General features: G+C 50.4%; 1 protein-coding gene across 1 annotated transcript in view; it reads left to right on the top strand.

The window, feature by feature from the left end:
• Positions 1 to 22,720, top strand: part of DAB2IP (DAB2 interacting protein) — a 224,283-nt gene that overhangs the window by 193,054 nt on the left and 8,509 nt on the right. The window contains exons 7-12 of the mRNA XM_077835916.1: positions 198 to 342; positions 6,188 to 6,424; positions 9,921 to 10,122; positions 10,858 to 11,036; positions 13,141 to 14,014; positions 17,156 to 17,308. Of these exons, the coding sequence (XP_077692042.1) occupies positions 198 to 342; positions 6,188 to 6,424; positions 9,921 to 10,122; positions 10,858 to 11,036; positions 13,141 to 14,014; positions 17,156 to 17,308 (1,790 nt within the window). The remainder of the gene's footprint in view (positions 1 to 197; positions 343 to 6,187; positions 6,425 to 9,920; positions 10,123 to 10,857; positions 11,037 to 13,140; positions 14,015 to 17,155; positions 17,309 to 22,720) is intronic.

The raw sequence follows: 22,720 nt of genomic DNA on the forward strand, positions 1-22,720 counted from the left end.
GTCCAAATCCCCAGACCCCTTGCAGGCTCTTAGCCAGCTGGGAGGAGAAAGGCCTCACCCTTCCCCCTAGGTATCTTCTCTTGCCTTATAGTCCCACGTGACAGGCAAGGGTCTGGGTTAACCCCTTATACACTGGGGCTTGTGGAATGCATATCTACCTTGCCACCAAAGACCATCTCTGTCTGTCTGTTTTGTAGGGGAGTTCATCAAAGCTCTGTACGAATCAGATGAAAATTGCGAGGTGGACCCCAGTAAGTGCTCATCCTCGGACCTTCCTGAACATCAGAGCAACCTGAAAATGTGCTGTGAGCTGGCCTTCTGTAAAATCATCAATTCTTACTGGTCAGTATCCCTACAACCCTCATTTCCCTCCACCTGCTTTTCCACTGTTGCAGACATGGTACTGCTGTAGGTGTGGGATGTACCATCCCAGCACTCAGTCTGTTTTGCATTGTCCTGTCTTCTAGTGGCGAAAGACAGCTATTCAGAGCCCTATAGGTTGCAGATGCCCTCAGTAGCTGCTGGGAGTTCTCACTTTCAGCTGGGGGGCTGCCCCGGGACACCAACCCATCCGGGGGTGGGGAATCGAAATGAGCAGAAGCAGGACCCTTAGGGTGCTGTGTAGGGAAGCAGGAGGCAATGTCAATGTGCATGCATGCTCTACAAACACTCACAGCTTCTTATTGGGCACCCTTGGGGTCTTGCCTGGGAAGAGAATGAGGGTGGTCATGGCTGCAGAAATGTGCCATTTTCGCAGTGAAAAGTGTTTTGCAAAAACTGACTTTATTTTGGAAAACGTCACTTTTTTTCTACAAAAAGTGATCACCGTGACAATCAGTTTGTGCCCAGCTCTGTGTGTCCATTGTCTGCAAGGGGCGAGACTCTGCCCTTCTCCACAGGGTCATTAGTGAGAGAACAAGGCAAGTGTGTTGTTAGCCGAAGTGTGGCTGCAGCATGGCTTTGCTTTTACATTTCTTTTCGGTGGGTAGATGAGTGGGATTGCTTGACTCAGTGATTCTTCTTTAGCATTCTTTGTGGCAATTAGGACTGATGCCAAGGGTGGTGTGTGTGCACGCAAAACTGGGCAAGGGCAATGGAGCAAGAGACCAAGATACGCCTTCCCCAGCGAGACCTGAGGTTAGCAGGTAGAACTCCACTGCTGTTAATCAGACCTGAATTTGGCCCAGTGTGTGCACTGATTCCCACTTGAACCCCCCTAAGGAGCCATTCAGACAGGGATTGCAAGCACTGCAGTGTGACAGACTTGAGCAAAGTGGAGAAATCAGTGCCATGAGTGCCATTGGGAATCAGGTGAGACTCCGCACGCTCCCCCAGACTCACGCACACTGTTCACTCATGCACACGTTGCGATGCAATTGAAGAATCTTGGCCTTTTGGCTACAACCAAGTGCAGCATCACGTTACTCTTTGCTATGTCCTCCCTTGGGCTCTCTCCTGCTCTTGCAGGGGTTGGAGATCGCCTCAGTCTTTTCCATCTCTGCCACCTCTGATCTTGCACTTCTCTAACATCAGGTGAGGTTTGGAATTTCTGTGTAGCAGGTGGTGCCTAAGTTTCTAACCTCGCCTTTAAGGAAGCAGCACTGAACATCGAAGGCACTTGGGCTGCAGGATGCCGAGCTCCCCAGCGGGCGGGGCAGAGCTGACGCTGTTAATTTCCTCATTTCTCTCTCTCTCTCTCAAGCACCCTTTGGCTCCGTGCTGTGCATGCCTGTGGAGGAGCCTGTCTCTCTACATCAGAAGCATCCTGTGTCAGCGATAATGGGGAATTCCTCACTTCACTTGCACAGGGCTCTTGCCTGGAATCATAGTTTCTCAGCTGTGAAGTGATGGAGGCTGGGGCTGTTGGAGGTCTGGCTGGAGCTGGCTTGGGTAGACAAACGCTAATGGCATATGTGTATCACAGCTGGCTTAGCTGCTCTTTGTGGATTCAGTTTGTGGTGGTGCTTATCTATACAGAGTGTTTTCAAGTATTCAGGGCACTAGGAGCCACAACTCCTTGGGGCCTGTCCCCAGTGCTCCCTTTAAAGATGCCCTGCAAAGGGAAAAAGTTAGGCTTGTGCCCTTTTAAGCTTCTTTGGTGGGTAAAGACGGGCCTGAAAGAGTTCCCTCTTTCCTTTTTTGTCATCCTGCTTTTTTTTTACATTAGAGATTCAGGTCTGGATGACATCACCAGACTGACAAATGAAAGCTGAGCAAATGGATGGGCTTTTTATCAGACTGCTTAAGTCTCTGGCTTTAGTTTTTCTTAATGCTGGTTTAACATTAATGTTCATGATCGTTTTGGAGAAAGGAAGTCTCCACTAAAGATTCATCCCCCAGCCCTTCCATGAAAACTCTCACTGGATAATCTCCCAAGACGTCCAATAGGTCCTTCGGCAAACCTGGGAAGGAATAGAGTTGATATTTCTCAGGGAGAGAACAGTCAGTCAAATAAATCCTCACTTCAGACCTTCTGTATCCACCACAAAGAAGCAAAAAGGGCAGCTTCTTTTCCTGGTAGCCTAGAACTTACTGTGGGCCAGTTAATTGCTCTCTTGGCCTCAGGAATTGAACTTATCTCTTTCCCATGAGTGACACCTGATGTCTTCAGTCATTGGCAAATTATAGATGGAAAAAGACAGAGATGCAAATTATTGTTGTTTGAATTCATTTCTGGCTAAAAATAACAGAGGTGCCATTAAAAGGTCAAGGTAAAAATAGCCTAGAAAAGAGACGCGGGGGAAGTCAAAGATGCAATGGGGAGATGTGTTCCTCCGGCCCTCCCTTTAGGAAGAGTCTGAAGCAGCCGGGATGCTGTTCTCAGGGCCTTGTTGTTCACTGATTCTGGAGGAATAATTGGGCTGACGATGAGTGTTTTGGATTGGCCGAGGCACCCTGACAGTTACAGATCTTGCTTGAAAAACAGAGTGGCAGAGTCTGCAGGCGGAGCTGCTGGAGAGAGGAAAGAGGTTCACAATAACTGAAAATTGTTACAATTATGGCATGATTTGGACATCTGGAAAGTTTCACTGTAAGCAGAATTTCAGCATGCGGAAGCTCGTTACAGGACAGTTGGATAATGAATTATGGACCCCTCCATCGCATAAAGCCCTGCTAACCAAATTCCATCCCTCATTATACAATTAAATGTTTATGGTCTCTCTGACTCCCATCCTGCATTAGCAAAGAGCACTTCGCGTTACTGCGTGTGCCGCTGTCACATACATTTTAAAGGGGTATTTTTCAGTAACTCTTCAACCTGTCCAGATTGTTCCACCCTTAAATTGCTTAAAGGATCCCAGTTTTACTGGGCAAGTAGCATGAAGTAAAGGGGTTTTGCCCATTTATATGGATTGAGCCAGAGGAGGAGGATTTAGCCGGTGTGACTTGGAAGGCTTGGGGTAGAGAATCTGTAATGGCCCTGGGCTTTTATGGGGGGTACTGGGAGCAGATCTCTGTCGTGCGCAGCTTTCTGCGGAGACCATTCATTTTTTTTAAATGTCCCCCTCCATCAAGTCCACATGGCTATAAATTAACTATTGTTCTCGTTCAGGGGACCTGTAGCATTTCAGAGTCGGAAAAACAGAGCAGCGTTAAGAAAGGGGAAAGAGAAATGAGCTGGGGACAGAGAGCTGGGGAGGGAAGAGACGTAGAGATGAAACGGACAGAGTGAGGAGAGAGACGCATCCGGTGACATTTAAAGAGATCAGTATGTGCCACCTTTTCCCACGCAGTGAGTTCCTGCTTCAGAGCTAAGGGTGATGACGGGACTCTCCAGTCTCTCCATGGGTGACTGCTGAACTGTCAATGGTGACAGGGCTAGAAGGAAGGGGCAGGGGGTACAGGTGACCTCAGTAGTGACTGGGGGGATGTACAGGGTGGGGAGACAAGCATGGGAGAGACAGGCAGGACCCTGAGCACAGAGGAAAACGACACACCCAAAAACGTGCTGAACAGGCAGGGTCCCTGCCACGTGGCCAGAGCACTCCGCCAGGATCGGAAGGGGAAGCCAAAGCTACCCGTCCAACAGGAACTACCGACCGGGGCAGCACGTCGACTCGGAGTATCCCCCTCACCGAGAGGCATGGCGCTCTGACCTGCCCGGAAACCCGCCAGGAGGGCTGAGGAAGGACATATCGGGATTTCCAGGCACTAATGTATTGATGAGCGCACGCTCTGTGTAGCAGAACAGAGCAGTGGAGATGCTAAAAGCCCGGCCAATTAGTAGCCAGGGAAGGAAAGAAGCCAGAACAAGCCATTCAGCCGCAGGGCGTACCTGACTGTGATGGAACACATGCCCCAGTAGGTCCTGAGCTGTGTCACTGGGGAGGAGAACGTGCCATTGGACCGGATGGGCCCACTGACCTCAGCCTGGGGCGTGCGGGGCGCATGGCATAGAGCACGGGCACCAGGAGGGATGCTCTTCCATTAGCATCCTGGCCGCCTGCCACGCTGTGCAGGGAGGAGCAGACCCAGGAGGGTGGTTTTCCCTGGCTGTGCTTCCACTTCAGCACACCACTGCTGGTGGAAAAGAGCCACCCAGGCTCCCTGTAACGGGCACGGTATGTTCTGCCCAGGCCGGGCGAGTCTCCACCTTCACGCCGCAGGCAGTCAGGCCCAGCGCAAGAGGGGGATGGCAGGAGACAAGTCTGCGCGGGTTGCCTCTCACTGTCACATAGCTCGTCCCCCGTTCTCGGCAGAGGAGCTGAGACGCTCTCCGCTGAGCTGGCTGCTCACTAACGTGGGCCGGGCTGCGGTGACCCCAGTCTGGGCGTGCTTATTCCATCAGGGTCTCTGGATCTGTTTGCTTTTAGACAAAGAGCCTGCTCCACGGGCAGGGCAGCTTCCGGGGGGAGTGGCCAGGGCATTCTGTGCCACTGAGCTGCTGGCAGCTGGCCAGGCTGCTCAGACCCATCGTCCAGCCTCCCTTCTGGGAGTAGCTGGATCCAGCCGAGACAATAAAACATGCTGGGAACAGGATAGTGGGAGGCTGGGAATGGGGAGGGGAAACAGGCAAGAGGCTCTCTGGTGAGACGCACCCTCAGGAGCCAGAACCCACGGGTTAAACCCAAGTGAATTTGGTGTCTGGGATTCAGGGTAAATGGGCTGGATGCTGGCCTGAGTTACACTGGTGTAAACCAGGAATAACTTCAGTGGCTTCAAAGCAGTTACTCTGGCTTTACACCAGTCTCCGAGAGCAGAATTTGACACACATGCCTGTACAACACTAACTTCCTGTTCCCTGCCCCAGTATAGGAGCATTTTAACTTTGTGTGATCTACTAGACTGGGTGTGCGCCCAAGAGACAAAAAGCCCCAAGTTCTAATGGCGGCCCCGTTACTGACTCCCTGTGTCCCCTTGGTAAAGTCACGTCATCTCTGTGCCTCAGTTTCCCACCTGCAGAATAGGGTTGTGAACATTTCCCAACCTTGCCGGGAGGGGGTGGGAAAGAATCAGTTCATGTCTGGACAGGGCTTTGTTGTCACTCTCCGTGCAGTTGACATTTCCCATCTCTCTCCCTTTGGGCAGCGACACGAGCCTGGCGGTTACATGCGCGGTTCCGTTCCCGGGTCTCGGGCAGTAGCACAAGGCTGTTGTTTGGGTTCACGGCACAGCTGAGAAAGTTTCAATCCCAGGACAAACTGTTCTCTTTGCTGAAACTTAAAAAGCCAGGATGATTTTTTTTCCTATTAAGACTTTTGTAAATCCCGTCTTAATGAAGCCTGGGTGGGGGCCTCGATCCAGCTGATAGGAGCCCATTAAGCACCAAACCTGAAGGCTGTTGTGAGCCTGCTTTTCTGCACATTCAGCTCCCAGCATCTTCAGTGGAAACAGACAGTGGGGCTAGTTCTGCCTGGTGGATTAAGTTGCTTCTCTTGCAAGTTTCAGAGGCAATCAAAACTCTTCCTATGTAGCCCACTGTTCAGTGTGGCTTCCTATCCCCTTCTAGTGATAGCTCCACAAAAGAGGATAAGAGCCTATTATTGCTACTGGTTAATGGAGTTACTCTTTCAGCTCAGGGGATGGAGGCCTCTACTTTTGGTGCTGGAGGAGCAGAGTTCATGCCCCATGGATGACTTCTGGGGAAGGGGGTTGTTACGCTTGGTTGTCGTACTTGCCAGCCAGAACTATGAAATAGGCTCAGGTTCCTAGCCCTGAATTTACAAACCCTGAATTTTCGTTGCAGTGTCTTCCCAAGGGAACTCAAAGAGGTTTTTGCTTCGTGGAGACAAGAGTGCAGTAACCGTGGCCGGCCAGACATCAGCGAGCGGCTCATCAGTGCCTCCTTATTCCTCCGGTTCCTCTGTCCAGCCATCATGTCCCCCTCCCTCTTTAACCTGCTCCAGGAATACCCTGATGACCGCACTGCACGCACTTTGACCCTCATTGCCAAGGTCACACAGAACCTCGCCAACTTTGCCAAGTAAGTTGGGGGAAGGAGTTGGGTTTGTTCTCGACGAGCATGAAGGAGTCTGCAGTGTCAGTTAATTGTGTTCAGTGAATATTCAGTGCTAGCCGGACAGCCTGCAAGGCAGCCATCCTGCGTGGGATGCAGCCAGAACTTGCAGGCACCCAGGTGCCATGGAAGTCAATGGCAGTGACTTCAAGGGAAGCAGGAGCAGGGTCTGGTGAGAACGCAGTCCTCGGCCTGTCTGCTGAAACTAGCTGCAAAGGGGGCAATTAGTGCCAGGTGTGATGTCAGGAGCAGGACTGAGATCCAACTCATTGAGATTGGCCACTGAACAGCAGCAGATAAGAAACCATTGCTCAGAGAGATTTGGTGACCATTTTTATTCCCACTAAGGAACAGTCAGTCAGCAAAGGCAATTTGGTCCCTGCTGCTACCTTCAGCCACCCTCTAGACAGACAGACTTACAGAAGTGCCTGCTGTTTCCTCTGTTTTCCACATTCCCCCCATGGGAAACACCTTGCCTTTCCCGTTCCCACTAGGTCAGTGCCTCCAGCCATACCTCGACTGGGAGAGAGACCATTTTATTCTCCAAACCGACCTGCTGCTAGGCCTTTTCTGAGCAGAACGGCCCATTCTCAACCCAGGGAGAGGCAGATAGGGCAGAAGTTGAAACGCCCAGTTTTGAAGTACGCCAGGGTTGGTAAGAAAGGTGCCGTCCACCATTCTGTCCCACAGTTACCCAGCTGGATGTGACTGAAGTGCGTGAGCTCTTCACAGTCCCAGCGGAGGCACTGCACAGCCCAGACCCCGAATGAATGATGCTGCCAGAGCCTATGGAATCTGTAGCTCTGGGGGAATCTGCTCCCTCAAACTGAGCTCAGGGATCACCCCAGTTATTAAAATGAACGTCTCTGAACTTGGAGGATGGGGGAAGAAATTGGGGAAGCTGTCAATCTCTATCTAAGCCCAGAGGGTTGGTGGAAACAAAGGAAGAGATTTCTGAAAATCTTTCCACTGGCTGCAGTGGAAGCTCTGAGCTACTTATCCTGAGCTCTGACAACAGAACCATGAGCTCTTGGAAATGTGAATGGACAACCTCAGTCAAAAGCTTCTTAGAATTGCAAACTAATTTAATTCACATGCCCACAGCCAGACACAGACATAAGATGTACAAGTGTGTTACTCTAAGTGACAGAAAGTATCCATCTTTCTGACCCGTCCTTAACTAAAAGTTAAAAGTTTCACGTTTCTGGACCTTGCAAGAAAGGCTCTTTAACTAAGCTGGCATTACTCAAGCCTGAGCAATCGAGCTGAGCTCTCCTGCAGCCAACGTCACTGCCAACCTCCTCCCCCAGCAAGTCTCCTCGTACCAGCCGGTAGAAGGGGATCTGTCATGCTTTAAATAAGACATTTTCAGTAGAACGAAGATTGGATGACATGGGGTGGAGCGGGGGGTGGCGCAGAGAATCCAACGAAAATAAACTGGCTCCAAAAGAGAATTGGGCAAATGTTGGACAGAAGCTCCAAGGTCCCTGATGATCTGGTGTTCCAGGTCCACGAACGGCATTCAGACGGTGAATTTAACTTAGTGCTTAGGAACATGACGGGCAGCTAGTGCCAGCGGGAGCGAGGTCTAGTGTAGATGGCCAGTTTCCCCATATATGAGCTGCAGCCTCGTCGGTTATCCTGCTAGTGTTTTCTCACACATGAATCCAGTTTGTGTCGCCCCACACTTCCCCCTCCGCATTCCCCTGGCTACACCTGCCCTGGCTGTACGTTTCAAGTTAAATCCACTAATTGTGCCAAATTGTTACGTGACTTTGAACTTGGGACCTGGCTAAGACCATCGGATTTATTCCATTTATGACCTCTGTTTAAGCCACTTGATGCACAAGACGTGAATTTAAGCCGGATCAGGCCCTAATTCCCTTGTGGAACTGTTTGAAGGCGCTTGGCCCTGCTCTTAATGTAACTGGAGCACAATGACAAAGTGCCTCTCAGCCAAAGAACCCAAAGCACTTACACTTTTCAGACCATTCAGAGAGGTCACTTTTCCCACCACTGAAATGCAACCACCTCTGAGTGGGCAGAACAGAGTAGCACCAGTCAGTGGTTCGGAATCAGTAAAAGCTACCTTGCCTGAAATTGCCAGATTTCAGTGAGGTGTCGTGGGAGTTAGCCAAGACGAGGGGATTAATGGAATGTGCTCGTACAAAGAGCACCCCCCCGGGGGGTTTAAATGAGCAAAACAATAGGTTGTCAGATGAGGTCTTATTCCAAACCTTGTACCTCCAGTGGTACAGTACCTGCTACTAGCTCACTGGGACGTGGTTCAGAGGGAAGAGTCCCACCTATGCCACTGCTTGCGGTACCCTGGCTTTGCCTTTCAAGGTCTCACCGCCACTACTTAGGCTTGAACCTACTGAGTGTACAAGATCCCAGCATAAGGGGCTATGGCTGAAGATTTCTACTCCCACTTTGAAAACTAAACTGCACTTAGCAGCTCTGTAGAGGAGTGCACTGACAGCAGGAGGTCTTGCCTGCCTTCTCCCTTTTGCATGCGATGCTGGGCAGTAACAGCCCCACGTGGGGGATGATTTTTCTTAGGCTCCACCATCCCAAATGAGCCAAGCAGACAACATGGAGGGGAGGGGCTGGTCCTGAGGCTGCTGGACCCCGATGCAAATACACGTACACTGGCCCCAGTGAAGTCAGTGGGAGTTTTGCCTAATCTGTAGCCTTCATCCCTGTCCTGTCTCCCTTTCATCTTTCAGTGAGCATATTTGGAGCTTGACACCCAGCACATTCTCATGCCAGACACATCCTCGCCTTGCAAGCCTTCACACGTAGGAACAGACGCTGTCTCTGACACAGACAGCAGAGACTGTGGCAGACGGGCTACTAGAAATGACATTATTAATGCACTGGGGTGGCAGCATTCAGGAGCTCTGCCACGGGCTGTCACTCCACACATTGCAGAGAGCGGCAGAGGGCAGGAGAAGGGATTCGGGTGCTGGGCAATGATCATTGGGAGAAAGAGGACTGCATGTTAGCAGTGACTTGGTAGCGATACTTCCAGTGGCTGTATCAGGCCAGATCCCAGGCTAGCTGCTGGAGGGACAGGCCCTTCCGTGAACGTTGGGTCCAGGGTATTTGCTAGACATAGGTAGACCCAGGGGAGGCTTTTGTTTAGCATCGGTCAGGAATTGTATTTGCACAGAGATGGCTCAAAGCAGCAAGATCAGCGACTGCTTCTAGATTGCAAAGACACATCAGTATGGAAGGGTGGGTTGGGTCAAATGCCCCACTTCATCTCAGTCCCCAAAGCGGGAGGCAAAGGAGTTGGACAAATGGCGGTGGTTCCTGGCACAGGAAAGGGTGCAGAGGGCTGGGAGAAAGGCTCAGCGTGGCACTAATTAGCTCTGTTCCTCCCTGTGCTGTTTACAGCTGGTTACTTGTACTTGTTACTCACAAGTTCTAGCTGAGATTCATGTGCCTGTCTTGGCAGGTTTGGCAGCAAAGAGGAGTATATGTCCTTCATGAATCAGTTTCTGGAACACGAATGGACTAACATGCAGCGATTTCTATTGGAGATTTCCAATCCAGAAACCATCTCGAACACAGCTGGCTTTGAAGGCTACATCGACCTGGGCCGGGAATTGTCCACTTTGCACTCTCTACTGTGGGAGGTCATTTCTCAGCTCGAGCAGGTACCCATGGGGAGATGGGGAGCTGGAGGGGCAAGCTCTACGGGGGTCACACCTCAGTCAGACACTTCCTGGGATTGCGGGGAGTGACTGGGAGTTTAGCATGCACCACACTACACGGCGGTTCCTTGCAAACCATCCACAAGAAAGACGTCTGTTGGTTATCAGGAAGGGATAACTGAGTAGCAGGATCTCTGTAGTCTAGCAGTGGTTAGCACTTCTGTAGCCTCGCACACATTGTCTGTCTAATCCTCACAACTCCCCTATGAGGCAGGTAAGTATAATTATCCCCTTATCCCCTTATCCAGTGGGGAAACCGAGGCAGGGGGGATCAGAACTTAGGTGCTGCTGGTTCCCAGTCCTGTGCTCAGAGCACTAGACCTCACCTCTGTCTCAGCAAGTGTCGTGCAGTAGGAAGGAACAGAACTTGCCTCCTGACTTCAGCTAGTTTCACTTTAAAAAAAGAAACGTTTTTAATTAATGGGTCTCCATCAAGACCGGTTGGACCAGACTTACACACACCTGCTTTTTTCTGTGTACAGACTCTGTTGATCCACACACGAGTTAAGGAGGGGTACCCCTACTACTACAAAGAAGTGTGGCTGACCGACTGAGGAAACTAATGTTGCTAAGAAAGAGTTCCTTGAGAGACTTTGCAGATCCTGGGACAGCTGGCCAGGGTTCTCTTTGTGTAGGAAGCAAGCAGCCTGTAACGTTTCTTTACCCATTTCTCCTCAGGGCACTGTAACAAAACTTGGGCCCCTGCCTCGGATTCTGAGGGACGTCAACGCTGCGCTCAGTAACCCAGCGTGTGTGCAGGTCTCCGTTACAGCTGACCATACTGCATCGACTCCAAATGCTGGCAACAGCATCTCTGCTGGGCTACAGAAAATGGTGATAGAGAATGACTTATCTGGGTAAGAGAGCGAGCATCACCTCAGGAGGAAATCTTCACGGACGCTCCTGGCCATTGACCAGGGAAATAGCAAATACTCTGTGAGTGTCAGCCTGTGGTACCCGGCTGGCTGCATGCAGAGCCGGGCAAAGCGAGGTGTGGCTGGGAGTTTGCCAGAGTTAATCTGGGGAATAGAATACTCTCCTCCTTCCCACCCGTGAGTGTGAGGATGGGAGAAGGCCCAATCCGAAAACTCTGTGTGCGTGTGCAAGTGCAGCAGGACGGGAGGATTTATCAATAAATTCGGTGGGAATTCTGTACATGGCAATTAGGCAGGATTGGGCCCATCCTGCTTGTAAAGCACTGGATCGGTGCTGAGTACATTTAGATCCAAATCACTGGTTGTTTCCCTAACAGTCACTCACCCTTTGGTAGTTTGCTTATTGGGGTTTTCAGCCTGCTCTGCCTAATTTTTATTATATATGTAAAACCACTGAGCAATAGCCCACAGGCCCAGTCCCTGAACACACTCTTCTTGGCTTTCTCATTGAGGAATTTCGGTCCCAGTGGTCGAACAGCGGATCGTGTTGCAGAGTTATAATGCTAGTTTTATTCCTATTTGCTGAAGATGCAGGAACTCACACAAATGAAAAGCCTCCACTAGTAAAATAGGTTCTAAATGGGAGCTAGAAATTATTGAACAATCTAATTAGGAGTGAGGGACCCAGCAAGAGGAAGCCGGACTTGCTCTGTAATCAGAGCTTTCATCTCTAATGTTTCCCTGCATGGGGTAAAGCTCTTCACATTTTGTGCAAGGGAGAATTTCTCTGAACAAAATACTCTGGCCCAAATACTTCCTACGTAAATGTAAATGCAGCATCTTTGATCTGACGTATTCACATGAAACTACTGCAAAGCCCTTGCCTTATCCACCGCAAATCAATGGTGCACAACTCTGTCAGTTTACTGTAGGAGGAATGGGTGATGAGGCCTCTGCCTTTCCTTGGAAAGCAGCAGTCAACGTTGGTGCTAGTTATTATCGTCATTATTGCTGGGTTTTTTTATTTGTATTATCCTAGTGCCTAGGACCCCACCGTGCTATGCGCTGTACAAACAGAACCAAAAGATGATCCTTGTGCAAAGAGTTTACAATCTCAGGATAAGACAAGAGACAGCAGACAGATGCAGACAGACAGGGGAGCACAAGGAAACAATGAGACAGTATTGGTCAGCATGGTTGTAACTGGTGATACAAAGCATCCAAGGATCACATCGGGACGATGCCTCTCACTCACACAAGTAGACCCATCTTCCCAGACCTCTCAGCCACTCCCACATACAACATGCCCATGCAGACACTCTCATTCGCTCATACACAACTAACACCCATCCATCCCCAACCCCACGCCCCTCCCTCATGTACATGTGTGTCTGTGCATTCACACGCTTACACACACACGCAGTGCACTGACAAATCCAACCTCACTGCCTCTTCTTGACAGAGAGGATCTGATGAGAGCTGGCCATGAATTTTTCCACTAAACATTCTTTCATCAGAAAATGCTGATTTGTTGAAACCAAACATGTTTGGCAGGAAAAGGCCAATGTCAACAGATTTCCTGGCTCGAAATGTTTTCAGAAAAAACAAGTTTTGAAATTAGTAAAACATCCTGTTTTGACATTTTCAAAATGAAAAGTTCCTGTTTGTCCGTTCTTAACAACTTTTCATTTTGAAATGTAAATTACATGATAATTTAAAAGAAGTCAAAATCAAAAAATTGAAAGGAAACACTGCACCAATTTTTTTCCATGAAATTTTGGCTTTTTGCCGTCAGTCTGGACCGCTTTTAATCTCTCAATGTTTCCCAGCACAGAATCTCTATTTTCTGCCCAGCTCTAGCCCTAATCCATTCTTCCCAGGGGAGCAGTACTGTGACCGAGTTTTGCACCCCCCTCACATGCGTCCTGGGGGGTTGGCTTGTTTGCTTAGCTGTACACTGCTGGGCTATATTGATTTTCCTGCTAGTTTCATTTTGCTGATTACTTTTGCCTGCTGCAGTGTAGCATTCACAGCTCTTCTTTCTTCTTCTCCTCTCCCCTCCCTTTATGCGTTTATGTCCCCGCAGTCTGATAGATTTCACACGGTTACCGTCTCCGACCCCTGAAAACAAGGACTTGTTTTTTGTCACAAGGTCTGCTGGGGCTCAGCCCTCGCCCGCCCGAAGCTCCAGCTACTCGGAGGCCAATGAGCCTGATGTGCAGATGTCCAATGGCAGCAAGAGTTTGTCCATGGTGGACTTGCAGGACAATCGGATTTTGGACAGTGGGGCAAATGCACCTGGGGCCGCGGATTCCCTCAATGACAGTCAGTCGTCTGTCGGGCAGTTACAGGGCATATGGACCGCACGAACTCAGCAGAACAACGTGACTGGCATGGCCACGGTGCGCAGGGTAGGCCAGACCCCCACCACGCCCAATTCTGAGAGTGCGCCTGGCAGGCCCCAGCTTTTAGCACCTTTATCATTCCAGAACCCGGTATACCAGATGGCGGCCGGGCTCCCGCTGTCCCCCCGGGGCTTGGGGGACTCTGGCTCTGAGTGCCACAGCTCCCTGAGCTCCCACAGCAACAGCGAAGAGCTGACGGCCAACAAGCATGGCTTCGTCAACCCTGCTGGGAGCGAGGACTTCACCCGGCGGACGGGGGACCTGGCCCGCCGGCAGCTCTCTCTGACAGAAAAAGGTGGCCAGCCCACCATGCCCCGGCAGAACAGTGCCGGCCCCCAGAGGCGGATAGACCAACCGCCACCTCCCCCGCCGCCGGTCACCAGGGGCAGGACGCCGCCCTCGCTGCTGAACACGGTTCAGTACCAGAGACCTTCCAGCGGGAGCATGATGTCCTCCTCACCCGACTGGCCGGGCAGCGGGGCCCGCCTCCGGCAGCAGTCCTCCTCCTCTAAGGGCGACAGTCCGGAGATGAAGCCGCGCACCATGCACAAACAGGTTAGTGCCAGGAGGTCATGCCGAGCGAAGCTGGCCTTGTGGGTGGAAGGGATGTGGGTGGGGATCAGGCCCCAAATGGTTGGAGGGAATTGGGAGATTAGGCCATGACTTTCCTCCCCTTCCAGTCTGGCAGCAGAATGGGGAGGTGGGGCTGGCTCCAAGCCGCTGAGTCAGTGCAAGGCCGCACTGGCCCATGTGGGGGGCCATGCGTTGGCTCCTGCCCGAAGCCTGGCCTGAGACAGAGCCCATCCTGAAAAGGTGACGTTTACATTTTTGCTCTCGGAGTTTGCTGCGTCCGTTTCCTCTGCTAGAGTGCGACTGCCTCGGGGCTGCAGGCGGCGATGGGGTTAGAGCCTCTCCTCCATTCCGCTCCATCATCCTCTCACTGCTTTGCCTGCACGTGCCAACTGCTCATCCCATGCCACAGTCAGTCAAGTTCCATCTCACAGACTCGGATCAGGACCTGATCTCCGCTCAGGAAGAGGTTCCGTCCTGCTGCTGTTTCACTGGGGACGTGGTGCGACTGGACACTCCCAATCTTGTTAGTTTTGCCTTTTAGAATCTCCCATGGATGCATTTTTGGGGAGGGGAAGCAAAGGGAGGGGTGGAAAAAAGGGGAAAGAGCCGTCATTCCAGCAAAATCAGCAACACTGAAATTCCCTCCTGTGCACAAAGACTGTGCACCAGCTGAAGTCCACCTTTGCCTGGGGGTGAATTTCACTGCATGTAGCCCTGATAATAAAAGTAGCAGGTCACTCTGCTTTGTCCCCATGCCTGGGACATATCCCCTTTGGCTGGCACGTGGAAATAGTTTTCCTAGCACTTATTTTTTTTCTCAGAACTAATCCCATAGGGAAAGAAACACACCAAGGATTTATGATACTTCAAATGAAGATTTCTTTTAAAAAAAACAAAAAAACACCCCGAAAAAAGATGTGGCTAGCTAACGACTATCCCCTCCATCTCAATCCAGAAACAGTGGAACAGCTCCCCGGAGGCAGCCCACTTGAAAGCAAGAGACAGACAGGTGTGCACAATTACTCTTCTTTTTCAAGGACTCTACAGAGCCCTTTACCAGCGCTGGCCATTAAAAGACATTTTGTCAATCAGCTGTGGACAGCGGAGCTGTCTGTCAGCGTAGGCATTAGCAAGCTGGGCATATAGCAGCATTTATATAATAAGGATCGATACTCATTATGTGGGGAAGGCAGAGAGGTTGGCAAAGCACTTGGGGGCCTGTTCGGGAATGGGGGCTGCTCCAGAGTTGTTATGCTGAGTGGAATGAATGTGTGATGACCCTTCACAGAGCTCTGGCCAATTTGTGTTCACACTCCTTGTCCCCGCAAAAGGTTCTCCTCGGGGGAGCAGGAGTCCCTGCCACGCCGCTCCTGCCTCTTTATCTGTGTATCCGAGTGGTATAGTAACAGTCCATGCCAATCATAATGAAACTGCTTGATCCCACTCAACGGGGCTTAGTGCTGTTTGAGAGGAAATACATCCCATTCAGTGGCCGTGTCATTTGGATTCCCGAGTCCCTTACTGCTGCTGATTGGAAGAGCTTCCGACCGCCTCTTTCCTCATTTTATTTCACATGGTGGATCCAATTTTGAATCCACTTAGCTCGGGGTTTTCGGTCATGTTCAGAGGAAGAAGCCCAGCGAGGGAGGAGGCACCATTCATGCAGGGCTGACCCCCATTTTGTCAGCACTCACGGGGCTGGAAAACCCCAGACATCTTCTACAGGGCTGAAAGGAACAATAGGGATAATTTCCTCCACCTCTTGTGGCCACGCACTTTTGAGAGACCTGCATTCTTTGCTCCTGCCGTGGTCACAATTCCCAGTCCAGAGGCGCCCCAAAAGGCAGGAAGCTAAGGGCCCATCTATGGCAGGGAGATAATCCAAGAGCTGAGTCTGAAACTTCAGGTTCAAAGTCTGAGATCCAGAGGGCAAGATTTACTTGGAGGGGCAGGAGAGGGAGGGGTAGTAACATCAGTGTAATTGTTTCCATTCCCACTGAGCCATCATGGAATCATCTGACTTGAGCTGGGAGGACTTTCCCCAAATGCTCCTATGAAGAATTCTCCATCCAGGGCTTTCCAGCTCAGAGCGAGGGATCTGCTCTCATGCTGATACTGCTGGTGATTGACTAAAAGGACGAGGGAGCTGGAGATGTGAACAAGTCTCTGACATGTCTGGGTTTTCAGCCTGGATCCTCTTGGCACATTCACTCTAACCCACAACGTTCAGCCTGAGACATTATTGACTGCAATTTGTAGCCAGCTCTGATGGAGGAAAAATAGCTGGAAATCCACTTCCTGGAGTTTATAATGTGGTTGGAAAATCTCTAGCCAATTTTGTTTGCCTTTGGGTTTACAGAGACACTGCCCAGGGCAATAGGTGGGCAGGTGTCTTTAACTTGCTGATGGTAGAGTACTGCTTACAGTAGCATTTCTGTAGTGCAGATGGCTAGAGAGCATTCTCCTTGAAAGGAAACTTACAAGAATCCCATTCTCTGAGCCACTGTAGCATTAAGAAATGCAGAGCCCCAAGGTTTGTTGTTGTAGGGTCCCTCATGTGACTACCTGCCTTTGAAGAACCATAGATTTTTCAGGAGGCCCCAGTGTGATCAGTGTGATCAAAAATCGCATTTCACTTTGTAAATCTGTTTGTGGCTGTAGTGAAATCTCCGCAGCAGGTGAAGAGGCATCTCAATGGAGGAGGAGCTCAAGAGTTAAGCAACAGCTCTACCCAGAGGCTGAGCAGACACAACCTGTCTGCCTGCAGCATGAACCCTGACAGGCCACGTGGCATGAGACAATAGCAAGAGCTGCCCAGGAACTAGGGCCTCTTGATCTTGAGCAGATCCCTTTGAAGCCCAATTAACAGCAGTGGATTTGTAGGGCGGCAGAATTGGGCCTATAAAGGCAAGCTGACATTAATAAGCTCAAATAAATAAGGTGCATTAACAGGCAATGTCCTTGCTCTCTCCCAGACCCCTTCGGGCACTCTAATCCATTCCTTTCCATCGGAGCAGTACTGGGGCCTTGGGCTTGGTTGGAAGGAAACTCTCTTGCTCTCTAGCTTCACATCCATTTTTGTTACCGATTTTTCTTTTGTTATGGTTGTATGTTTCATTGTAGGCCCCTTCTCCTGTGAACCCCAATGCCCTGGACCGCACTGCCGCATGGCTTTTGAATATGAACATGCACTTTTTAGAAGATGAAAGCATTGACCCAGATTCCAAGCACAGGGATAAGCTCAGGAATAAGGACGAGCTCAGCCAAGCAGAAAAGGTAAAACCTGACTGGATTGAAACAAGTGTCTAACTAGAGAGAGTTTCCTTAAACGTCATTTAACTGAGCTGCACGGGGTGAGGCGGGGTCTCCAGGGGACTCAGCAGCCCTGGGAGAAACCCCACTGTTCCCCTGCCGCACGTCAGGGGCAGAATGCTGGGGATCCTGCTCAGGCTTCACGAACTGGGTTGTCCCTCTTCTCAGGGCAAGAGAGGAACAGAGGGGACAGGAGCGAGTATGAGAAGCTAGAGCATCAGGGCACAGCAGAGCCAGCATAAGCAGTGCATGTCAGTGCCCCTGCTCCCCCACTGCAGAGAACAGGGCTTACCAAGTGAACTAAAGAACGGAACGAAATGAACAAGGCAGGAAGTAGCAGGCAGCTCTCCTGGCTTGCTCAGGGGAGGTGGGGCAAGATGAGCTCCAGCATTCAGGCTTACAAAAGCCATTAGCACATTCCAAGGAGAGGGGCCAGGTTCTGATCCCAGTTACAGGAGTGTTCGGCTGGCGTGACTCCATTGGCTGGAAGGAGGTTGCTGCCGGTTGAGGCCATGTAACCGAGACCAGAGACCCGTCGCGCTCCAAGAACGTCTCAAAGGCTGTGTCTTGTGCTCGGGGGGTGATGCCCAGCTTGAGTGGGCGTACGTGCTCGTGCTCATCGGGCTAGCGTGCCGACAGGAGTGTAGCCACAGTAGGCAAGTGGGCGACGGCAAGTGGCAGCACAGGCGAGCGGTCCTGAGCGCAGATCTGCCGGGTACCCATGGGGGTGTGTTCAGAGCGACGAGCCCCTGCCGCCACCCGCTGCTGCCTCTGCTACCACCGCTACGCCATGGTCGGTGGCTTGCTGGCTCGGGGAGACCGAGCCCAGGAATGTCCACGCACGCTGGGACTCGCACCTCCGGCTCCCAGGGCAGGCGCAGCCTCTAGCTGCTGTGTGAAATCTGAGCACCCCACGCCAGGGAGTAGCTCCGCATTAGAGTTGCACAGAATATGTTCAGCAATTAGTAAATTCACCACAAAATGCGTTTTTTCCAGGCACTGAAGCTATTGGTGAATTTCAGGTGAGATGTCAGAAATATCCAAAAACAAAATCAAGTGTCAAAATGTTTTGCCTTGACGTTTTCTAAACAAACTCTCTGGAGGTTTCATTTCAAAACGGTTGTAAGCAGCGTTGGCGGAGGCATGTTGGTCCCAGGATATTAGAGAGACAAGGTAGGTGAATCTCTTTTATCAGACCAACTTCTGTTGGTGAGAGAGAAGCTTTGGAGCTTCACAGAGCTCTGCTTCAGATCAAGAAGAGGAAGAGCTCTGTGTAAGCTTGAACGTTTCTTCCCCTTCCCCCCCCCCCCAAAGTTGGTCCAATAAAAGATATTCCCTCCCCCACCTTGTCTCTCTCTCATTTCACAGCAATCTTCTCCAAATGAAACATCGAGTTGAATCGCCATTTGAAACATTTTGTGTGACTCGAATGAACATTTGGGTTGTGGATTTTTTTTTGTTTCGGCAAGAAAAACCACCCAAAAAGATTCAGTTTTGGTTTGAAATGAACCAGATTTTTTCAGCTTTTTCCATTCGGCCACTAAGTCCATTATTTGCTCAGCACTACTCGGCCCTCGCTGTAGGAAGAGTGATGGATTGACTGGGTTCCCCAGCTCCCAGCCCAGTCTGAGGAGGAGACCAGCGTGCCTGGTGAGCGAGTGGAGCTAGAAATCAAGATGTTACAGTCAGAGTTTGCGGAAGATACTGCAACTCAAACCAGATCACTAGGGGAAGGTTTCATCAGGCACTAGGGAAAAGCAAAGAGCTTATGTCATATCTGACCAGGATTACATCACTTTTGTCTGTGACGGGTTAGCCCGTTGGTGACACCAGCAGCTTCATGCCCAGCACAACAAGACCAGTCAGAGTGCAAATCACATACACTGGGGAAGGGGGGGGATCTTTTTCTTTTTAATTTGCAAGAAGCTCTCCCAGCAGCCAGACATTGGAGGCACTTTGGTAGTGGAGCTCACAAACTGTAATTCTTCCTCCCATTAGCCATTCATTATCACCTGAAACTTGGAGCGCTAGTCCTCCGTGTATTATTCTGAGGGACAGGGACGTTTCTAGTTTTGTAACACTGACTTTCTCTGTCTAATTTCTGTGGTGCTGCATCATTCTCTGGGCTGTCATCTGTTAAACTTGAGTGACGTGCCAAAGCCTTTGTCAGGCAGGGACTGAGACGCACAAGGAGAAATCTCCCACCTTTCAAATAAAAGAAAAAAGTCCCTGGGTAGTTTTTAAGAGTTTACCCCAGTTTATTAATGGATTTTCCCCCATTTTGGCATCTTTATAACATGAAAAGAAATGGGTGGAGGAAAGCATCTGGTGTGGGGAAAGGTCAGCCAGCTAGCTGCCTTCATTTTTAGGCTATAAAAATCTCGACTGCTAAATGAGAGTAGAGTAGAATCCGTGTAATTAGCACAGAGTCCAGCAGGGGTCTCAAAAGTGGTCGCCAGTGAAACCGGTGCTCACTGGGGTGTAGCATGGAGCACGGGAGATCAGCGTGGCTGGTGTAGTTGCTGCAAGAGAGCTGGGCAGCAGAGTAACGTGAGTGAGGAACCACTTGGAAGGCTTATGCTCTAATTTACACCTGCAAACTACTCTGACAAGGCAGAAGGTACCCCAGTTAGCAGACTCCGTGTGCCACTTCCCCACTGGTAGTCACTAAACTCCTCCTCACCAAACCGACTCTGTGGCAACCTTGGCTCATCTTTTAACAGATGGCCTCTCAAGTGAATTCCACTCTCTGCAGCTTCTGGCACTGGCTTTCTGCCCTGCCAGAGAGATCTCCACCATGTTTTCACCCACAGGCTGAGGGAGGGACAGGATGCTGCAGGCTCTCCTCCGGTATGTACTCCGCCTGGGTAGAGACAGACCACGTCAGGATTACGAGGTCTGACGGTATTTCAATAAATCCTGCTCCCTGCCAAAATATCAAAACGCAAACCCCACCAGAGCCTGGTGTCTCATTCCCATGCAGCATCCTTTGTTACTTTGTTGTCATATCAGTCACTGGCATTAAAGTTCTTCATTAGCATAATCTTTCTCCCCATTACTGTAAGACTTGAATGGTAACCAACAATGAGACAAGTGTTCTAGAGACAGGAGCGACTCCCACGCTCTCCTGAGGCTTCTCCTGCTATCCCTGGAGCTCCCTTACGCTGCTCCTATTTTAAGTGTAGGGTAGGTATGGAATCTCTCCGTGTCTGAGTGACTCCACTCTGTGCACTGTCTGGGCGTTGGTGTCTCCCCCTCTTCACCAGGTGGTGTGCGTGAACCGTGTTGTCTCAGGGACTCTGTAAAAACCTGATTAAAGGAAAACCACAGTGATTTGTCACAGCTGTCTTCTGCCGTGGCCGAAGGATCTACTAGGGCTTTCCCATCTCTGCCTGCCATCATTCGAATACTCCAGCTGCTCACAAAATTATTCAGCATCATGAATTCCTAGCTGTGTGGGCCGCGGTTGTAGTCGCTTCTCAGCCAATGGAAATGACTGTAGCAATTTGCCATCACTGGAGCTGCACTGATTGACACAGCTAGAATCTGGCCCTTGCCATCTCCAATCAGTGAATGGGGCTCGCGTCTCCCACTCCGAGAGAGCTGCCATTCTACTAATGGTCCCAGGAAGGAGGCCCTGTGTGAGGGCGTACATTGGAACACAAATGCAGCCTGCCGTTTGAATGCACAGCAGAGGCAGGAGACTTGCAGAGCCGTTGTCGAGTACCTTCTGTTCATTTAGGTTTAAAAACAAAAGGTTACATTACCAGCTATGTAGCCACTATTTACTAAATCAATAGCAAAAGCAACCAGAGCCCTCTTCATTTATTATAACCAGTAATATACTCGATAAGTTGCCTTAGCTCAGATTTGAAAGTCTTCTGCGTTTAGTCAGGTATTTACAATGTCTCAAACTCCTTTAACAGCTCATCAAAATGGCAGGTTCCTGTTTGCTTATTAATCATTGGTAATTTGTTAGAGTGAGGGCACTTTTAAGCAATTGAGAAAAGTCACTCCTTCCAAAGTAAAAATCTCTTCTCTGTTGCACTTTTGTACACTGGAGTTTTCCTTTGTCTAAGTAAGTTGTACCGAATGCTGAGCTGCCACAGCTCAATCCAATGTTACTGAGTAAAAAAAAATCCCCCATGTTTTGAACTTGTTCATTTGTTTTCTGTGAGTCTTGCCACTATTTACTTTTATTTTACCAAAAACTTTTCAGAGTTTTTTTACATGAAAAGCACAGTAGGTGGAGTCTTGGCTTCATGCACTACCTCCTCTCCCATTGAGCCCTGGGTTGAAATTCTGACCCTGTGGGTTAAGCGAAAGTCAGTTTTCTGCACTGATCATCTAAAACTGCACTGGTGAACAACTGACCGTCTCCGATCAGTCGTGCCCAGTGCGAGCCCTTGCTCCGAGCTCAGTCCAACTCCCACTGACTTCAGTGGGAGTTGGCTCTAAGCCATGTGTTTGGCTTCAGAAGCACCAGCTTCCTAGGGAAAATGCACATTAATAAAAGCTTGGCCATAGACAATGGGGCATCCGTGCCCTGTGGGGGCATCTGATGGTTGTTTATTAGAGCAAATCCCATAGGAGTGTTTGGGCCCAATTAGAGTAACTCCCGTGGTATGTGACCAAATGTGGTTATCATTTGCTGGCTGCGTGATGGCCCATGTGCGCTGAGTTTGATGGCCGCAGCAGACAGGTATCAGCCTCCCAAGACCTACCCCGAAAGCAGCTGGCAACGGGGGCAGTCTCCATGGAGGATGATTGAATTGGCTGCAGAGAGGTGCTTTGGCGGAGGCCAGTGTGATGAATCTTGCATTGGCACTGTCTGTGCTGAGACCTTCAGTCTCCAGGGTGGCCAGACCAGCATCTTTCATTACAACGCTTCGACGCTTCCTTTAAAAAAGCAGATAACCATTCAGCATCGAAAGTGCTACTCGCTGAGCTCATGTGATCCGCGTGGTCTCCGCTGTTCTCGGTCACCCTGGGGTCCAGCTGTGTTTAATGGTGATGCCCGCCATAGCTTCAGCTCCACGTAGCCCCCCAGAGCTGGGTTCGCTCCTTTTGAAAAGGTCTCCAAGCTGGGTGCATCTGTGCAGAAAACCCAGCAGGGTAACAAAATGTAACACATTCCGGAACTAAGCACATCCCACCAAAACCCAGCCCAGCCCCTGCTCCTGTAGCGTGGCCTGGATTTAGTGGGATCGGTGCCGGATTCATGCTGGGTTTGGCCCTAGGCTTGGGAGAGTGGCTCCTTGATGAGCATTTTCACTGTCCTTTGACTACAGGGGCTGTGAGCTCCAAGGCTGTAGCTGCCCCGGTGCCCAGTCAGGCAGGGATCGCTCTGAATGAGCTGTTGCTTGGCCTGCAAGG

The sequence above is a fragment of the Eretmochelys imbricata genome, chromosome 16 (assembly GCF_965152235.1).
Source record: "Eretmochelys imbricata isolate rEreImb1 chromosome 16, rEreImb1.hap1, whole genome shotgun sequence".
In the NCBI taxonomy this organism is placed as follows: domain Eukaryota; kingdom Metazoa; phylum Chordata; order Testudines; family Cheloniidae; genus Eretmochelys; species Eretmochelys imbricata.